At 54.0% G+C, this 18,654-nt stretch overlaps 7 protein-coding genes across 7 annotated transcripts; 3 read left to right on the top strand and 4 right to left on the bottom strand.

Moving 5' to 3' along the window:
• The first annotated feature begins 81 nt into the window (after positions 1 to 81).
• Positions 82 to 2,480, top strand: LAESUDRAFT_725703 (alpha/beta-hydrolase). The gene is made up of 10 exons (XM_040908872.1): positions 82 to 265; positions 323 to 359; positions 415 to 486; positions 557 to 717; positions 1,024 to 1,151; positions 1,211 to 1,245; positions 1,298 to 1,368; positions 1,424 to 1,489; positions 1,555 to 1,897; positions 1,956 to 2,480. The coding sequence occupies exons 1-10, from the start codon at positions 227 to 229 to the stop codon at positions 2,072 to 2,074; spliced, it is 1,071 nt and encodes a 356-aa protein (XP_040764358.1). The 5' UTR covers positions 82 to 226; the 3' UTR covers positions 2,075 to 2,480.
• A 1,540-nt stretch (positions 2,481 to 4,020) lies between these two features.
• LAESUDRAFT_145384 (uncharacterized protein) lies at positions 4,021 to 6,072 on the bottom strand. Its single transcript, XM_040901337.1, has 7 exons — positions 5,875 to 6,072; positions 5,787 to 5,822; positions 5,693 to 5,731; positions 5,532 to 5,615; positions 5,401 to 5,472; positions 4,729 to 5,340; positions 4,021 to 4,417 (listed from the first exon to the last, which is right to left on the bottom strand). The coding sequence occupies exons 1-7, from the start codon at positions 5,985 to 5,987 to the stop codon at positions 4,288 to 4,290; spliced, it is 1,086 nt and encodes a 361-aa protein (XP_040764357.1). The 5' UTR covers positions 5,988 to 6,072; the 3' UTR covers positions 4,021 to 4,287.
• Positions 6,073 to 6,917: 845 nt separating this feature from the next.
• On the bottom strand, positions 6,918 to 8,488 carry LAESUDRAFT_714077 (uncharacterized protein; the record flags this gene model as incomplete). Its single annotated transcript, XM_040907041.1, has 7 exons — positions 6,918 to 7,156; positions 7,211 to 7,354; positions 7,467 to 7,675; positions 8,031 to 8,124; positions 8,187 to 8,209; positions 8,331 to 8,369; positions 8,433 to 8,488. 7 exons carry the CDS (start codon positions 8,486 to 8,488, stop codon positions 6,918 to 6,920), a joined length of 804 nt encoding a protein of 267 aa, XP_040764356.1.
• Positions 8,489 to 8,794: 306 nt separating this feature from the next.
• Positions 8,795 to 9,716, top strand: LAESUDRAFT_145182 (POZ domain-containing protein). The gene is made up of 7 exons (XM_040901335.1): positions 8,795 to 8,841; positions 8,905 to 9,022; positions 9,073 to 9,118; positions 9,175 to 9,294; positions 9,354 to 9,379; positions 9,429 to 9,467; positions 9,597 to 9,716. Exons 1-6 carry the CDS (start codon positions 8,836 to 8,838, stop codon positions 9,431 to 9,433), a joined length of 321 nt encoding a protein of 106 aa, XP_040764355.1. The 5' UTR covers positions 8,795 to 8,835; the 3' UTR covers positions 9,434 to 9,467; positions 9,597 to 9,716.
• A 359-nt stretch (positions 9,717 to 10,075) lies between these two features.
• Positions 10,076 to 10,421, bottom strand: LAESUDRAFT_653118 (uncharacterized protein; the record flags this gene model as incomplete). The annotated part of the gene is made up of 2 exons (XM_040904394.1): positions 10,076 to 10,189; positions 10,242 to 10,421. Coding segments are annotated over 2 exons (294 nt in total), but the record flags the coding sequence as incomplete, so codon positions are not given.
• A 326-nt stretch (positions 10,422 to 10,747) lies between these two features.
• Positions 10,748 to 14,851, bottom strand: LAESUDRAFT_145186 (uncharacterized protein). The gene is made up of 6 exons (XM_040901336.1): positions 13,521 to 14,851; positions 13,384 to 13,464; positions 13,202 to 13,330; positions 12,917 to 13,150; positions 11,367 to 12,862; positions 10,748 to 11,272 (listed from the first exon to the last, which is right to left on the bottom strand). The coding sequence occupies exons 1-6, from the start codon at positions 14,626 to 14,628 to the stop codon at positions 10,871 to 10,873; spliced, it is 3,450 nt and encodes a 1,149-aa protein (XP_040764353.1). The 5' UTR covers positions 14,629 to 14,851; the 3' UTR covers positions 10,748 to 10,870.
• Positions 14,852 to 15,056: 205 nt separating this feature from the next.
• LAESUDRAFT_759127 (bifunctional acetylglutamate kinase/N-acetyl-gamma-glutamyl-phosphate reductase) lies at positions 15,057 to 18,045 on the top strand (the record flags this gene model as incomplete). The annotated part of the gene is made up of 7 exons (XM_040912554.1): positions 15,057 to 15,212; positions 15,269 to 15,554; positions 15,611 to 16,002; positions 16,056 to 17,205; positions 17,272 to 17,831; positions 17,887 to 17,934; positions 17,992 to 18,045. 7 exons carry the CDS (start codon positions 15,057 to 15,059, stop codon positions 18,043 to 18,045), a joined length of 2,646 nt encoding a protein of 881 aa, XP_040764352.1.
• Positions 18,046 to 18,654: the final 609 nt, after the last annotated feature.

The following is an 18,654-nucleotide window of genomic DNA, read 5'->3' as shown; positions in this document are numbered from 1 at the left end:
AAGGAAGCTGTAGCTGTAGGCTATGAAAAAAACTCCCGCAAAGGGAGCTCAGAACAATAAAGATGCAACATGCGTTGGCGGATGAACTGGTCGTTTGAGAACAAAGACGAGCACGCTCACGGCTAGAGGCCCCAGCCTAACAGGAGCAAACAATCGCCCGCTGCCGAGCTGTGGCTGACGGGCGCACCGAAGCCACATGAATTCGACGGCCAGCTACCTGACCAGAATGTCCAATATCCTTCCCTCGATCGAGAGCTTTGCCAAAGTGAGCGAGCATGCTCTTCCTGCCTCCTCCCAGTGACGCTCAACGTCCTCACCGAAGGGCACGGTCGCAACAGCCGCGGGCATCGGCACGCTTGGTGCGTCTCTCTCTCTCTCGCGGAAATCGCTCAGTCCCGACACGACGCGTTGCAGGTGTCGGATTGTTGTTTTTCGGGCAGAACTATCTCATCTACCCGTCCGCCTTTCCACCTGGCTCGCGAACAGGTACGCTACGCGTATTTTCGCCATCCCGGATGACTCTATCTCGCCCATCGAGGACTCACCGATGTTCTAGAGGTCCCGCTACCTATCGATTTCGGTCTGCCGTACCAAGATCCAGAATTGATCACACCAGATGGCGTGAGGCTGCGATGCTATCTGCTTTTGCAGCGGAAAGATATGTCGCACGTGGATGCACCGCCTGTGGATACGACGGAGGAAGAGACCGATGAAGAGGTGTGTATCAGGCTCTCTCTCTTCTTTTCTCCACATTGTGGGTCCATATGCATCCATGTACATCTACTTATGCGCCTTGCGTGTGCCAAGACCGTGCCTTGCGTTTTTTCTGCTAGCGTGCAGCTTGGGCTTGTCCGGGGTTGCTCCGTTATCCACTCGTGCTGCAAATTACCCGTGGATCCTCTTGATGCAGATCTGTCAATCAGATTGCTCGCATTACGACCCGCGGATGTGCCAACGATTGAACGTCTACACCATGCATCTATTTTGCGGGATCTTCTGAATCACTGACGAAGTCCCCATTAGTTTGCCTCCCGCCGTCCTACTGTCATGATGTTCCACGGGAACGGTGGCAATGTCGGACACCGCATCCCACTCGCGAAGGTGTTCTACGTCAAGATGCGTTGTAACGTCTTCATGCTATCATATCGAGGGTCCGTATGCTTTGCCATATCTCTGTGCACTGTGCCTTCAGGCTAAGACGACCGCGCAGGTACGGCCGATCTGAGGGAAGCCCGTCAGAGAAGGGCGAGTAACTGCTATTTCTCTCGCCACAATCACGCTGATCGCTCGGATTCAGGTATCAAAATGGATGCACAAACTGCACTGGAGTTTATTCTCTCCCACCCAGTGCTATCACGATCGCCAATCGTACGTACAACGGACACTTCTGCACTCTGACCCGCGTAACAACCCTCCTTTCAAGGTCCTTTACGGCCAATCCATAGGCGGCGCCGTGGCCATCGACCTCGCCAGCCGGAACCCACGCGCCGTACATGACCCCACTTTTCTTCACACATCTGAGCATCCACTCATCCACGCATCTCTCCTCCACAGATCCGCGCGCTCATCCTCGAAAACACCTTCCTCTCCCTCCCACGGCTCGTACCGACCGCCTTCCCGATCCTCGGCCCGCTCTCCTTCCTCTGCCACCAAAAGTGGGACAGCGTGTCCAAGGTGCCGCTTATTCCGCGCGAGATGCCGATCCTGATGCTCAGCGGCGTGTGCGACGAGGTCGTGCCCCGTGAGCATATGCAGGCACTCTGGGAGATCGTGCAGCGCCGGGCGGGCGGCGGCTCGCGAAAGGGCGAGGAGAGCGAGAAGGACGGGCGGAAGGTGTATAATGTGGTTGGTGGGAGTGGCATGTCGAGGTTTGTGGAGTTTGAGAGGGGGACGCATAGTGAGTTGATGTGATGTCTGTTTTCTTTTGGGTCTTAGCTGAAGCTGCTCGCATTCAGACGATACGTGCGTCCAGAAGGGATACTGGACGACCGTTGCAGAGTTCCTCGCGAGCTTGGATGACTGGCCATCCCCTGCATCGTCCTCGTCATCGTCATCGTCATCATCCTCACTATGAGCGCCTTACACCTTTTCCGTCCTACGAACATTTCACGCCTACACTAGCTCGAGATCGACGTCGTTAAGCAGGGCAGAGATACTACATCCTTGTTCTGTCTTCCGTTTGTACCTTCCCTTTTGGCCCCTCGTTTGTCGGAGATTTGTTGTACATCAGGATACCACACGGTGTGTCTTCTATGGGTTATAGTTATAGTTATAGTTAGACCTTGATGCGATCATGTGCGATTGCGGTCTTTGAAGGGAAAGTGGTCTGCTTCCCGGCCCTGGCATCTTCACTGCAGCTTTCAGTATCCCGCTGGGACGTCCCACTTAACGGCGCCGTCATCGACGCACGTTTGATTGCATGGTTTTGTCTTTCTCTATATATAATCTCCTTACGTGCTCCATGCATGCATATAGCTGCCGATTCCATCGGGCGTTCCCATGCGCGCTCCCAGGGACCCTCGCAACTTCTTTGATTGATTGACGCGGAGGGCCGTCGGACGTTTTCAACCATGTTCAAGGCTTTGACGTGTTGATCCCCGATGATTGCTTTAATTATCGTAACGAACAAACTACGCAGTGGCATAACTCTTTCCGGCTGATGGTCGATCGCTTCAAGTTTATCATATCTCGAGGATCCCTGCTCATCTTTCTAGTTGAATCGAGGAGGGTGACCTATGAATCGTCACGCATGTAGCAAGTTTTGGGCCTCAAATTCAGGGTCAGTGCCGCACTTCGAACATGCTAAGGCCCTTCTCTTCACCTGGAAGCAAAGGCCTCAGTGCATCTCTCCTGTGACACCATCACAATCTGCGGAACATAGTAAACTCGTTCAAGACGATTGCCGCGTAGTTTGATCGTACCACTTATGTTTTCACAATAGCAAATGAACAGATGTATGATTGGGTCGACTAGGGCGCCCTCTCGGTGGGTTGAGTGCGGTGCCGAAAGTTTGTGAGGCGCCGATCACCTTGAAGGACCCATGCATGATGTGGTCATTTTTATGTAAGTCTTGCGTGGAGGAATGATGAGCGCTGAATGCTGTTCATGCATAGCGCGGACAAGACGTGCCCGGAGCCAATAATGTAAAGATCCAAGAACTGTAGTCCGTGGGCATTAATCTCTTGTACGGTCATCGGAGGACGTTCGCTACTAGTATACGCTTTATTTGAATGAAATATAGACAGCGCAAGGCCGGCATTTCAGCATCTCGTGGCCCGTGCAAGAACAACAGTATCAATATCAGCTCCTCAGGTCGCTCTATCGTAATGTTTATCGACATCATCCGCTCTCAGGTACACGGCGGTCGCTCCAGTCTCCAATGTCCACACTGCTTACTCGCGTCGTTTCAGTCAAATTATCCAACCTTTATAGACATGGCACGTTATATACATGGACATTAATACACCGTCGTCTATAGAGAAGTCATGACTAGAGAAGAAACCGTAATCGATACACAATCATGCGAGGGACACTTTTGCTATGCACAGGACACCGTAAACGAGCAATGATACTTGTACAAGTAAACCAATGGGAAAACAGAGAAAAGAAACCAAAGTGAGAAGATGACTCGACGTCTAATGCCTCTTCCTCTTGAACGAACGGACATATTGATCACCTTTGTCGTCCAATGCGCGGCGAGTGTCCTCATGCGATCCAGAGTCTTGAGCAAATTCGTCCGTGGTCGAAGCCTCATTGCTTCCAGATGACCCTTCTCCACGACCTGACGTTGGAGCCCGAGCAGCTTGACGAGGTCTCAGAGTCATTCCATTTTGTAGATGGGTCGTTTCCGCCTCACGTTGAACCTTGGTCTTCCCCTTCTGTTCAGCACGCCGCACCCGAGGAGCAGCTTTACGACGTCGCATAGGCCTCATTTCTTCCGGCGCCGGTTCTTGCGTTACCGCCCGAAGCCTTTGGGCCGTTAGCGTTCCTTCATTGGAGGCACGAGCCTCATGGGTCTCACGCGCACTAGCACTGTCCTCTGATGTCGCCCGAGATTGGGAAGGACCGTCAAGAGCTTGCGAAAACTCGGATTCCGGGGGCTCAGTCGGAATGCGAGCCTCTGAGCCAAACTCGGACGCATCTTGTCTGTCTGACCCCAACAGATCTGCCAGACTTTCAGGTTGCGGCGGCAACGTTTCATTTTGCGGCTCCTCAAGAGTCCCTCCTTGCGAGGGTTCTGCCAAAGTGGGACGACTGCTGCAAGTTCTTCTGTGTCGTGTGCGGGAGTCAACTCTTGAGAAATAGCCCTGGCACCATTCGCATTGAACACGCGGCTCGTAGTGGATTCGAATATGCCTGTAAAAGCCGGCGACTTTCATGGGTCTCTTGGAACGGCAACGCTGCCAGCAACAAGAAACTTGGTGAGCTTTACGATCGACGTGACTCCAGCAATGCGAGCTGAAGCTCTTCGAGTTCTTAGACTCGTAACCGCAAGGTTCGCCCTTGATCACCCACTTGCAGACATATGCGTCGTTGTCGCCTGCACCCTCGGGATTCGCTTCACCATTGCTGTGCTGTGGCGGGGCTTGATGTCTTACATTGTTCGCCCCATCACTCATAACCGGATGAGATGCAAATGTCTGCTGTGGTGAGGGTATGGGGTTGGAGTTAGGGTATCCGCCGTGCGGAGGAATCTCTGGATCCGGAGAAGCATTCGAAGGCTGAGACGCGCCTGCCACAGCAGCTGTGTATGCAGCTGCTGGGAAGGAGAAGGGGTCCGGAGGCAAGACTGCAGCGATTGGCGATTGGCTCGCCGCTGGTATAATTTCGTACGATGGGAAGTTCCAAGTCGTGTGAGACCTAGAGGGCCCTGCGACAGGGTCGGCCAGTGGTACCATGAAAGCATTCACCTCGTCGGATGATGAAGGTGCAGATGAGTCATGTGCCTGCGAAGACATAAATTGGGCATTCATGGTTATAGGAAACTCAGCTAGCAGGTCCGGATCAAGATTACTGAAGTCGAGGTCGTTGGGAAAAACGGGCGGGCTATATTCAGGCCGGGACAGAGCAGAAGGACCGGATGTATAGGATTTCGTAGAAGGACCTCTGGGCTCAGTGATAGCGTGTCGAAGCCGTTTTGAGGGACGTCCGACAGTCTCATCCGTAGTGCTGTTGTTCATGCTCATCTCGAAATTGGGCTGTCCGAAGCGCCAATTAGCAGCTCCAAATGGAGCGGTCTGTTCACCCGGTGGATAGGCAAGAGGACGGGGTTGAACCATATTTGTGTACCCTGAAACTGCTGGGAATTGCGGATTTTGACTGTGCCGATAGCGCTGCGCTCTGAGAACAAATACAATTCATCATCAGAATCGCGCCAGAAATATAGCATAGTACACGTACTGCGCCATGAACATATCGATACCAGTATTATATGACCGGGCAAAGAGGTTGCTATCATCGGCGCCCGAGACCCTTAATGCAGATAGGATGAGTTGTAGAGGAGAGAGGATGCAAAGGATAACTCTGCGCACGATGAGGAAGGACCGGGAAAGCCGGCGCCAACTTCGAATCCATTGCCACTGATATTTGTGCCACCAATCACCGCCCTGGTACTCCTGCAGAACAGAGAAGATGATGAGAACCATCGTACATAGAGCGACGCCGTTATGCACACAGAAATTAAATGACATACAGTCCAGGCTGACCATATCTCCCCTCCCATGTTGTTATACTGGCCAGTCTCAAGCGTCAGTTATGACGAAAATATCAATAATGCGTGAACGTACTTCGCATGGTCTAAAATCGGTTCGACGACAGCAGCACTAGAACAGAGGTTAGGACGCTGTAGATCCGAGACTGATGTGAGATGCGCACCTAGTCTCCGATTGATGACCTCGCAACTCCGCATAGTCACCGACCCAATCGAGGAAGTTGAAGTCGTTCGCACTCGTAGAAGAACTAGCGCCAGTACCATCCATGGTGAACATCGATAACTTGACTGGAGATGTCGGAATTGGCAGGAGAAACTGAACAAGAGGCAGTGGGGGAGCGGCGACAATGCAGAGCAAGGGAACAGAGGAGAGACTTTATATTGAGAGGACACAAACCATATTGGGAACGTCAAAGCCCCCATAGAAGCCTTTACAGAACATCCAGATCAGTACGTCGCGGAGTTTCCATTGGGGCCACACACCCGCACGACAGTCTTTAATTTCCGAGCAACGCCGAGGCGGAGCGGTGGGTCGCGTAGCGTCGCGGGGATCCTGTGACGCGCGCTAGCGTGCCCAGAAAATTGATGACTTCTGTCATGGCCACAGGACAACCTGTGAGAAGTTGCGCAAGAAGCATTGCATATGCTTCTAAAACGTAAAGGGCCACTCAAAATGTCTCGGAGCATATAACGTATCGATGGGCCCATTGGTAGGCGCCTGGGGCTTGGACCGCCGTACTTGCCCTACGTCCACTGAGCTACTCGAGAGATGCTACAGCTAGGACCTGATTTACTTCAGCGTACGTGCCTCCAGAAGTAGAGTTATACCTGTGAAGACCCTCATACGGGAGAAGGGACCGGTAATGCTGTGCGAGGTGCCGCTCGCGTCGCGGGGATCCTATTACGCACGTCAGCGTGCCCAGACATTGCTGACTTCTGACATGGCCACAGGACAACGTGTGAGAATTTGCGCGAAACATCGCATATGATTGTTGGCCGCAAAGGACCGTTCAAGATCGTTCGGAACATAGAACGTATTGATAGGCCCATTGATAGGCGCCTGGGGCTTGGACCGCCGCCCTTGTCCTATCTCCATCGAGTTACTCAAGAAACGCTGCAGCTATGACCTCCTTTACTTCAGTATGCATACTGCAGCAGTAGAGGAATATCTTTGAATGCCCTCATCCGGGAGAAGGGACCGGTAATGCTACGCGAGGTGTCGCTCGGTGTGGCTATTGATGTCCGAAGTCGCAACACGTTGCACAGTGCAAGTGGCAACGCATGTTGACTCCAAAATGCTTCCGAACCCGATGCCTTTGTCCGCGTGATACCCCAGAATTTGATGGGAGGCTTGTCGCCGCTCGATGCCCTTCTGCTCAGTGTGCCCTGTCCACCGCCTCAGCTCGCCATCCCACGCCCGAAAATCTTTCGCTCCCCTCAGAAGGACTCAATACCATGACAAATTGCATGAGAGACAGACTAATCGGGCGGCATGCTTACTTAGGATCTCTTTCTCGCCATCTCCCTTGTGGCGGCATCGCGTCTCCTGGCCCTCGCCCGGTTGCTTCTTCCTTTGTCGACCGCTAAACAGCACAGAAAGCCATGGAATCACTGGGCGATGTGTGTTCAAGGACGCGCTGCAGGCTGGTCGGGTCCAGCAGCATCCTAGAATCACGACATTCCACTTCGCTGTGGACTGCGAAGACGTACTATAAACGTGAGTAGCCTTTCATGTCTCAATCGAGTATCCTCTCACCTGCTACCATCACTCTGCTGCAGCGCATAGCATCGACAACACGAATCCGGTGGAGACAAAGCAGATGCGGCGACTGATTGTTGACTGAGCCACTCCCCTCCCTTGATTGCGCTTCATGTCCTAGTTCAACTCTTCCGCGGTCTATGATTTCTACGCAGCGGAGATCAGCTTCGAAGGTGTTCCTCCCAGCGTAAGAGCATCCGGCCAACCTTCACAGGCGCCCAGCAGCCGTCACAGACGCCCATAAGGCTAGTCATCGATGAACCTTGCCTTGTCAGGACATCATGCATTCCATTGGCTCTTCTGCGACGGGTGCCTTCGATGCTTTCGACTTTTTACGAAGTGCGGAGACTATTGCTGCTGGGGCGTGTGAAGATGTTGCTTGATGTGGATGACGTGGTAGAGAAAGTGAGAGATGTCATGACATCCCTGTAAGCGATTCTTTTCTCGGGACAAAAGGAGAATTATATTCTTTCGTTTGATAGGCTTCTTCAAGACCCTGGTTTAACAGTAGTTTGGAGGAGGAAGGCGCCAATCTAACGGCCAATGTGGAGGATGCTTCACGGAGAAAGGAGAAGGTTGAAGTCGACGATGAATATATTTGGGATCGAGGTCCGCAGCTTCGCTAGAAGGCTGGTGGAAACGCCGTCGTCTAATTCTGCAAAACGCGGATGCATTGGAAATCAAAGAACAAACAAAGTATGCCAGCTGCAGACGAACCGGCATCCGGTGCACCATCGTATCTGCTCGGCGAAAAACAGAGTGATGTCGAAACGCATGTCTACAATACCATGCTGTCCGCGCAAAATGGATTCTCACGCAAAATGAGGAATGACTCAATGAGTATGCCATGCACGAACTCACCCATTCCCTTCTCCTTCCCCTTCTGTAGAGAGGGTGGACCTGTCACTCCATTGAGTGTATCTATCGTATTATGAGGGATGGCTGTCGATAAGACTGATTGACTTGAACGTTAGTTCGTTTGTGCGTTTTCGCGCCCGGGCCGCCGGATGGATGCCCATAGGATGCCCATACTAATACTCGAGACTCAATAGAACGTTTACCACTGGACCCGACGTATTCATGTGTGACTGATGTAGCACCTCGTCTTCATATGTATCTTCAGTACGAGACTGTCCATATATTGCACAAGATCATAAATGCGCCGACGAATCGCGGTGCAGCTGGCACAGTACGTTGTGACCCAGCGTCCTGAGTCCGCTGTGAGTCTGAGGCCCAAGCTTACACGTGCACGCGAGACGCGTCTAACCAACAACGCGTCTTTATGCCAGTGGCGCATCAAGCTGCAGTTCACGTTTGCCGCCACCATTGAGTTAAGACGTCTTCTGTACCGGAGGTAACAGCAATCATGTCTGTATGTGGCCATCCTGCTACATGTTTTGGACTGTGAGGTGACAATACTTAGAAGGAGGCACAGTCCACACAAAACGACTCGGAGTGGGTCAAACTTGTTAGCAACGACGGGTACAGCTTTCTTATCCGAAAGAAAGTGGCCATGGGCAGTGGCACACTGAAGAACATGTTGAGTGAAGAGAGTGAGCAATTCGAATTCGCAATCATCCGACTAAGACTGACTGAGGGGCAGGCAACTTCAGCGAGGCAGTGACAAATACCTGCGCGATCAATGAAAGGTGCATGCTGCTTTTCGAGAAGGAAGACTGCCACGTCGCTAATTTGTTCTACGTAGGGGCGTCGTGCTAGAGAAACTGTGTGAATACCTGAGCTACAAAGCTCTATATGAGAACGCTCCTCAGCGAGATATCCCCGACTTCACCGAGCGCATCACGCCTGAGATTGCTCTTGAGCTGTGAGTTTCTCAAGACTGTCAGGCCTTGTCAATGACTAATTTGCCTTCATATCTTCCAGGCTAGTAGCGGCAGATTACTACGAAAGTGAGTTTGTCGCCAAATGACTCTTGGCTAGACTGACCGGCCCACACAGCCTAACGATCCTTTCGAGCCTGCGCTCTACTGCGTTTGCGTAAGTGTCAACCTGTCCCTCGCTTTGCTTTGCTCAGCCCTGATCAGACTACCCAGCATACGTACTCTTCCCGTGCCTATTATCCATTCATCCTTTATGGAATTCATTGCATCGCCCATCATGCCACAGACTTGCAGTCCTGGATGAGCCACGAGCAATGCTGACCTTACCGAGCCTCCTGATCACCGTTGTATATCGTCACACACGCCCAATCTCTATTACTTCATACACCGTACAATACATGCGGCATAGGTTAAACACCTACAGTATATACTCGCGTACACGTATCGACCCGACGTCCGGCTACCCAAGCTCTCAACTGGAGCGCCAAGGTGGACGAGCACCGCCGTTGCCGTATTCAGTCGGATCGAGGTCATCCCAATCAATCAACACCTCATTCTCGTCATCCTGAAAGCCCGCCAAATGATGAGAGAATGCCCCGCTCATAGTTCCGCTGGATCCGATGGCAGATGATCCCTGTTGTTGTTGACCTTGATTTTGGCTTTGGCTTGGACCTGCCTGGCGCTCTGAATGGTGATGACCGCAACGTACGGTCCCACGGCATACAGGGCAAGTACGAGCACCTTTGAGCCATTGCTATGGAACGTTCAGTAACACATACGGTCTGATGATATCTGCGCACACTCTCTCACCTCGAGACATGCCTTATGGAACCAATGTGAGCAATCGGTGACCTTGAGCACTGGGTCTTCTTGTTGATACTGTAGTACGGTCAGACGATGCGTTGCACAATGCACAGAACATCACACTAACGTCATCCAAACATATAGGGCAACGCTCTTCACTTTCACCAGGTATAGCCCAATCCCTGTATACGCCGCTCGGCAGCGAAGAGACGATTTGAGCAGATGTGCCCCGCGGTCTCGCCTCGCCAACTATGGTCGACAGACGGAGCAGACCTTCATAGGAGGTATCCAAGTCCCCGTCTCTCTGTTGCAACGACGAACACAGCCCAATGATGCATCAGAAACATTGACGTAGATGATACAGGTTCAAACTTACCACATAATCACCCGAACGAGTGCTCCGCAACGTTCCAAACCGATTCAACAGCTGCGGGAACTCAGAAGAAACCCAAGGCGCGTCGGGCTCGCCTGGTCTGCCAACCCGGGCAGCATGTGGCGTGGCAGCCTGCATTCTCCGAAAGATCTCACGGGTCCGAATACCAGCTGGACTACGAGGCCGAGAAGGGGGGAAGAGGCCCAAACTGCCATACGGAGGACCAGAAACCCCACCAGTCCTGCTTTGTTGAGCGGGTATATGCGCGCGGTATGGTAAGGTTGGAACGACCGGTCTGCTGGCGGGCCTACTCCAGCGAGACTGCGCGGTCGACGGACCGACAGGAGCATCTCGCCACGGACGCGTCGAGGAGCTGTCGTCGGTTATGTCACTCCAATAATCATGTGTGGTACGTTCCGATCGTGATCTGTTGTTTGATTCTTCATTGCGCTGTGGCGAAGAATGCAGGGTTCTGTTGGGGCTCTCGGCTGCAGCCTGAACGGCGCGATCCAGATGTTCTGCGAGAAGCGCACGCCTTTCTGGTCCCCGGCCACGCGCACGCACACCCGGCTCGAGGGTTGATGCAGGAACAGAGGACCACGGGCCTGTACCTTCGTCGGAAAGGCGCCGAGCCGCGGCCCGAGAAGAGCCTCCTGTCGTGTTCGTTGGACGTGATGGTTCGGCAGACTCTGCGATGCTGCGAGCGACAAGCGCATGCCATGGGTCATTACGAGCATGGCGTGAGCCGGGATCTGGACGATGCTCGTGTGCAGTTGTTGGAGGACCTGGATAGGATGAAGGTAGGTCAAGTGTCCCAAATGCAGGCTAAAGAACAACTATCGGTCTCTAATACAATCGTGAGAGTATAATAGGACTTACCAGAGGACGAGAGTCAACGCTCGAAGCGGTAGCAATAGAATTCCGCTGGAAACGCAGAGGAGGCAGCGATGGCGGACGCGAGCCGTAGTCCTGACCACGAGCGCTCGAGTCTCCTTCAAAGCCTGGACGTCTACGCACGGACTGGTTCGATCTCTCCAGTGCTGCCCTGAATGGCCCATCATGATACGCATCGATATTCGCTACAACGTATCTTCGCGCATTGGAAGGCGACGCACGCTCTTCTGGCGCGCCACCCGCCTGCACCGTGACGCTATGCGTGGAGCGTGACGCTGACGGCTGCTGCGGCGTCTGCTGAGGAGACGAACCGAATACGTTAACACTGAAGGACGACCGCCGCTCGGCTCGTTCATTCCGAATGGTCGCGGAGACATCTTGGAAGTCATAGCCGTTTCCGTCCTCTTCAGAGCGTGCATTGCCTGTAAAAGACACCGCAGGTGCGTTCTGCTCACCCAGCTCCTCTCGCATGCTGCGCAGTCTAGCCAGAGTGTCCTGTCTGCGTCGAGATGTCGCTTCCAAGGTACTGCGCGAGCGACGCATGACATACGATGCCATGGAGCCGTCCCAGTCTTCGAAGCGCGACACAGATGTTGTGTCGGCAGCTGTTGCGCGAGGCTGGTCGCGGGACGCAGCAGCACGGTGAACATATCCATAATCTGCGTCGGATGTAACTGAAGAGGGGCGGGACGTGGTTCGGAAAGAGGCCTCTGCTGATCTCGCGCCGGAGGCAGCCGCCGTATTTGGACTGTATTCGCTGATTACATCCCAGATAAAGCCGTCTTCGGTAGTATTCGAAGGTCCTGTATTGTTAGTGCTGGGGACAACATGCGACGGGCCGACGTCTTCGCGACGGTCAGCCTGACCCAGCATGAAGTCATCATCAAAGAAGTCTGTATGAGTTATTTCCCGCCAAGCACTAGGAACTCCTCGACCGGGTCGGGATTCTTCACGCTGACGGTCAGCACTCGGCAGATGGGGCGTGTTCCAATACCAGTCGGCAAGCTGATCTCTGTCCCGACGTTCATCAGTGCCCCTCTGGCTGCCCCTGCGTGATGCATCGTTGGTGTCCGACATTCCCCTGGCCTGCTCCGACCGTGTTGCGAATGACGCTGAATAGCCTCCCATGCTTGGTATAGGGTGTTCTGGGATGGTGGGGGACACTAGTCTGTCGAAGATCTCTCTAATATTGGATCTCTCTACGTCCAGACCACGTGAGATCGCCTCCTGGGCGAGCATGCGGCGACGTTCAGCAGCACTCTCGGACACCAACGAGGTAGACGGGCCGGGGCCCGTGTTGTAGCGATACCTCGCCAAATCGCGAGCGCCCAAATCAGCTGCAGAGGATGTTTGAGGACGCCATGAGGTCGGACGCCACGATGTCGATGGGGGATCCGGACGCTGTGATCGATTCGCGTTTGTAACTGGCTGACGGGCCGCATTGTCCGCGGTCGCAGATGCATTTGCACTGCTTTCGAGTACTGGGGAAGCTAAGCATTCAGTGACAAGATGTTTGTGATTTCAATGCATCCTACCATTCCGGATGGCATTCTCTGTGGCACGTAGCCTGGCCATCTGTCTTGCTATCACTCGGAGTTCAATGATGAACCGTCGGATGAGAGCAATTTCGCGGGTCTCGCAGGGACCGTTCTGCTCATTCACGACGTGTGGCCCTCGAGGTCCTGTCGGTGGTGGTATACGAGAATTTGTCCCAAGAAGCCCTGAGTAACTAGAAAGGCGTCTTTGCATGCCAAGTAAGCGGTGTGAAGCTAGCCAATCACCAGGTTGGAATGGAACACTTGACAGTAATGTGCTCTTACCTCCTTGTGCTGGCTCGACGCCAGGCAGGCCAGCGCTAAGATAGCGTTCAAGGGATCTCTCAATCTCTTCCAGCCTTGAGAGTGCCTCCTCTGGACTGATACGATCACGGCCGTACGCATCGGTAGAATCTGAAGAGGAGGAATAGGGTTGAGAAGGGAAAACGAGTGAATGCTTGACATACCAAGGGTGTCCGACGGTGGTAGGAAAAGCTCAGATCTGGCAGACGCGGGGATTTGTGGAGGCCTGGACCTGTTATATGTATCTGCTCATGATGGTTTACTGATGTTCGTGGATAGCGGCGGAGATATGAAAGCGTACGTTGTGTTTCTTCCCGAAGAGCTGGGCTATCGAGATTCGCAGTCAAGAGATCCTCTGTACCGGGAGGCGCGGGGACTGGTGCGAGAGCCATTCGAACTCGGCCCAGTGCCCTGACATGTCCCAGCAGATTCGGGACAGAGGAATGGGAGGAAGCGGACGAAACGGGCGGCTCTTGGACCATTGTAGACGACATAGACGGTTGTACAGAAAGACTGCCTGCGCCGTGGTCAGCACTCTCGCGACCAGAATTGCTATTCGGGCCGTCGTTGAACCAAGAGAGGTCGTCCAGATCACGGAAGGGGGAAGGTGGAAGAATGTCAGGTAGTACGGGAGGGGATGCGATATCTCGGTGACCAGAATGAACAATGTGTGTGAACGAGTAGGACGATTCGGGATATTCAGCAAAATCAGCTAGATTGTCAAGGTGGCCTTCTATGGTGGATCGCGGCTGATCAGGAATTGCAGGTGAATCAGCTGTGGCATCGGTCACGAATGGAGGGCGCGCTGGCAACGGTAGACTAGGACCTGGCACGGGATCATCGGAATGTCGCAAGGCAGAAATGTTGCGCTCAAACTCATTGAACCGCTCCAGCGACAGTCTGCTGAACTGGTCATTCTCCTGAGTGGCTGAAGATGACATGAGCGAGGCTGTGGTGTGCGCGGAACCCGAAGGCGGTGGAGGCGTCTCTGAGACTACACCCTCCATGGTCACAGGTAGGATGCCGACATTCTGAAGCGCGAGACCAAGAGGCGGGCTGTCTTCGCGAAGCGGGCTCAATTGACTGGAAGAGGCTACTGCTGTAAATGCGTCAGTAGGCACGGTCAAGCTGTTGGAAGAAGTGCTCGCAAGGCTACGGGCGGAGGAGGGTCCAGCAGAATCAGAGAGGAAGGAAGGACTATCGACATATGATGAGCCGCTCTCGCTTCGAGCTCGTTTGTTCCGTTCACTACCACCGCTATCAGCGCTCCCACTGGCATTGTTGCTTCCTCCGATGCTATCCTCGCCGATACTGCTGTCTATGTCAATGTTCAGCTGGTCAAAAGAGCGTTTAAACGAGGTACTATTTGATGATAGGTCTAGCTCCAGTCGGGGAGGGTTACCAGCCATCGTCGAGGTGGTAGTGGTTCTGAACGAGAGGCAGAATGCGGTGGAATACTTAGGCTATAATTATGATTGATGAGTTCAATGTGCTAAGCTTAATACAAGATGATTAAATAATAGTTACATTTTGCCACTTCAGAAATGTTATCTATCGGCGTTCTCCGGACTATACATTCCGCCTTCTTGCCTCCTCATCTGCACTCGATAGCCTGTAGCGAAATGACATGGCACCCTGGTCTTCTATTATGTGAATACGACGGAAGGCCGCGTTGGCAGTGAATGCGACAATTTTGCAAGTGGCTGTGAGTCAAATGGAGGCGCCCGGAGCTAACGGGGACAGGTTTAGAACAAATTGAGCCCGTGTTCACTCGAGTACATATCCTTCGCCCTCTCTCGCGCTCGTCCAAGCTGTCTCTGGCCAGTCTGCGTCCATCATGCATGCTCTCACCCATGCGACCAAAGTAGCTCTACGTGGCGCAGGGGCCCAACGAGCAGTGCTCGTTGCGGGAAGGCGTCATGCCTTACAGGCCGTGAGGCGCGCCATCCCTGCCTCTGCTCGAGGCATCCAGTCCGTTGCACAGACAGACAGAGTGAGTACACCTAGTCTACCTCATCCTCGTGAGCTACATTTGACACATACTACTAGGATACCATTACCCGTCTCCTCTACTCGATTGGCACCAAGCGCGAGGTCGAGAGGTATTTGAGGATCTTCTCTTCTTCTTCCGACGCTTCGAACCCTGCCAAGTTTGCCGTCATCAAGATTGGTGGCGCGGTGCTTGAGGAGATCGATGAGCTTGCTCTGAGTCTCAGCTTTCTCTATCGTGTCGGACTCTACCCTGTTGTCCTGCATGGCGCAGGGCCACAGCTGAACAACATCATTGAGAGCGAGGGGGTTGTTCCCGATTACATCGATGGTATCCGTGTCACAGGTCAGTCCCTGTCCTAAGGTCCTCCGTCTTGAGAGCTGACTATGCGTACGCCACAGATGCGAAGACGCTCCAGATTGCACGTCGAGTGTTCCTGGAGGAGAATCTCAAGCTCGTTGGTGCGTTGGAGAAGCTTGGTACTCGTGCTCGCCCTATCACCTCTGGCGTATTCACTGCGGACTTTCTGGACAAGGACAAGTACGGATTGGTCGGCAAGATCACAAAGGTGGACAAGCGTCCTCTCGAAGCATCTATCAGGGCGGGTGCTTTGCCTATCCTTACCAGCTTAGCAGAATCCGAGTCTGGCCAGATCCTCAACGTCAACGCTGACATCGCTGCGGGCGAGCTTGCGAAGGAGCTTGAGCCACTAAAGATTGTGTTCTTGAACGAGAAGGGTGGCTTGTTCCATGGTGTCACTGGAGAGAAGCTTGACGTGATTAACTTGGATGAGGTGCGTGGTAGTACATTCAGTGCCGCTTCGATATTGAGCACAGCTTTGAGCAGGAGTATGACGAGCTCATGAAGCAGCCATGGGTGAAGTATGGTACAAAATTGAAGCTTAGGGAGTTCAAGGAGCTCCTGGACCACCTCCCGCGCACATCATCCGTAGCCGTCATCCGCACTGATATGTTGCAGAGGGAGCTATTCACCGATAGCGGGGCGGGCACCCTTATCCGTCGTGGATACAAGCTGTTCCACCACAACTCAATCGACTCCGTTGGCCCGGATCGCGTTCGTCAGGTCATTCACGATCGCGACCCTGACGTACTTTCTGGGGACGACAGCGTCACCGGCGTGCTGAACAGGATCAAGGAGACGCCGTACACAATATACGGCGACGAGCCGCTCGATGTCCTGGCGATTGTGTCTCGTCCGGAGGGCGAGGTCCCGGTCATGACCAAGCTGCTCGCATCTCGAAGCGGCATCATGAACGGTATCGTCGACAACGTCTTCAACGCCATCAAGAGAGACCACCGCCGGCTCTTCTGGACTGCGCGCGCGGACGATGAGAACCGTGCATGGCACTTCGAGCGCGCGGACGGGAGCTTTACGCGTGCCGGCAGGACGCTCTTTTGGTACGGTGTGCACGATGTGGACGAAGTTGAGCGCATCGTAAAGAGCTTCGAGGCGAACGGCCGTATCAGCAGGTCGTACCTCCCCGTCGGGCCCTCTGCGGCCCCGAAGAGTGGTAGCGCCGCCGGCGTGCGCTCCTACTCGACTCTCTCGCGGCGCCCTCTACCTGGATCGTCAAGAAGCTACGCGACGGCCGCCAGCGCGCCATCGACAGAGCCCAAGCGCCTTGCTCTAATCGGTGCGCGAGGATTCACTGGTCAAGCTCTGACCACGCTCCTCTCCGCTCACCCGTACCTCAATCTCACTCATGTTTCGTCCAGACAGCTTGCTGGATATCCCTTAGAGTCATACACTAAGGCGTCTATCAAGTTCTCGGATCTCTCCATGGAGGACGTCGAGCGGATGGAGAAGGACGGCGAGGTGGACGCGTGGGTGATGGCGCTGCCGAACGGCGTGTGCAAGCCGTTTGTGGATGCGGTGGAGCGCGGGGCGAAGGGGCGCGCGAGGGACGCGGGGAGCGTGGTGGTGGACCTGAGCTCAGACTATCGCTTCGAGGATGGATGGACGTACGGCCTACCGGGTGAGGGCTCCCAATCATCCATGTAAAGGCTACCGAGTAATAATATATTCTCTTATTTGGCTTTAGAGCTCTACTCGCGCGACGCGATCCGCGCCTCAAAACGGATCTCCAATCCGGGCTGCTACGCGACATCGTCCCAGCTACTAATTGCTCCTCTCCTCAAGTATGTCAAAGAAGGCGCGTGGCCAACGGTGTTCGGCGTGTCCGGATATAGTGGAGCCGGCACCACTGCTGGCCCTCCCGCTCCCGACGGCCGTCCCACCACCATCGCTAAAACCACTCCCGAAAGCCTCTTCGGGGGGATCAAGCCGTACTCGCTGACAGACCATATCCACGAGCGGGAGGCCGCGTGGCACCTTTCGCACCTGGCGGGCTCGCAGGTCAAGCTCGCATTTGTGCCCACTGTTGCACCGTGGTTTAGCGGGATCATCTCCATTATGTCGATGCCGCTGAGCGACAAGCTCAGCGCGCGAGATGTCAAGGCCCTTTACGAAAAGAAATACAAGGGCGAGAAGCTGATTAGGATCAAGCAGGAGGTGCCGATGCTCCCTGATGTGGAAAACCAACATGGTTGGACGGTTGGTGGGTTCCAAGTGCATAGCGAGGGCGATCGGGCCGTTGTCGTGGTGAGTTGCACTTTCGGTGATCATGTCTGCTCTGAAACTGACTTCATGTTGTCAGGGTGGTCTTGACAACTTGCTCAAGGGTGCTGCAACACAATGTCTCCAGGTAGGCGATCACACGTACTAACTCGCCATGTCTTTCATTAATGGGTCATGTTGGTAGAACTTGAACCTCGCGCTCGGGTATGACGAGTACGCTGGGATTCCGGTGGCTTAGACTCTGCACGATTTAAAATATTTCGCCCGAAGCACAATCTATCGTTTCTTGGCTTGAAAATCGCGCCGCTCGTGCGCAGCTTGATTATGTAGCACTGACGTAGTGTACAAGGATGTTAACCACAATTACTTCTACATGCTATGGTGCCTACTGGGAATATATGCGGCGGAGTCTCCTGGAGGCTTTGCAAAACCCCTGGATTGAGATAGGAGTAGGGGGGTATAGTTAATCTGCGGAGGTGCGGTGCAGCAGTGCCATCGTGTTGACACTGACTATTTGACATATATGCGGTCTGCTGGCTAATCATCGTGAGGCGGCATGTACTCGTCCAACTCTTCCGGACTGAACGGAAATTCCAAGTCCGCAAAGCTCGAATCGGCCTCCTGCAGAGGTGAGGGCGACCTGCGATCGTCTTCGAGGACTTCAGGTCCTGGAGATGGAGCCCGCGGCGCTTTGTTAGGTTGGTGAGCACGAGACGTGGGTGTTGCGGCGGGCGTCAGCAGCATTGCTGCAGGATTGTTCGCACGAGTGATCGCGGCCGATGCGGCGGCGGCCGATGCCTGGGTCAGCGCAGACCGCATGGAAGGCGGCTTGAACGGCTTCTGCTTC

The sequence above is a fragment of the Laetiporus sulphureus genome (assembly GCF_001632365.1).
Source record: "Laetiporus sulphureus 93-53 unplaced genomic scaffold LAESUscaffold_19, whole genome shotgun sequence".
In the NCBI taxonomy this organism is placed as follows: domain Eukaryota; kingdom Fungi; phylum Basidiomycota; class Agaricomycetes; order Polyporales; family Laetiporaceae; genus Laetiporus; species Laetiporus sulphureus.
This window is presented reverse-complemented; position numbering and strand designations above follow the sequence as displayed.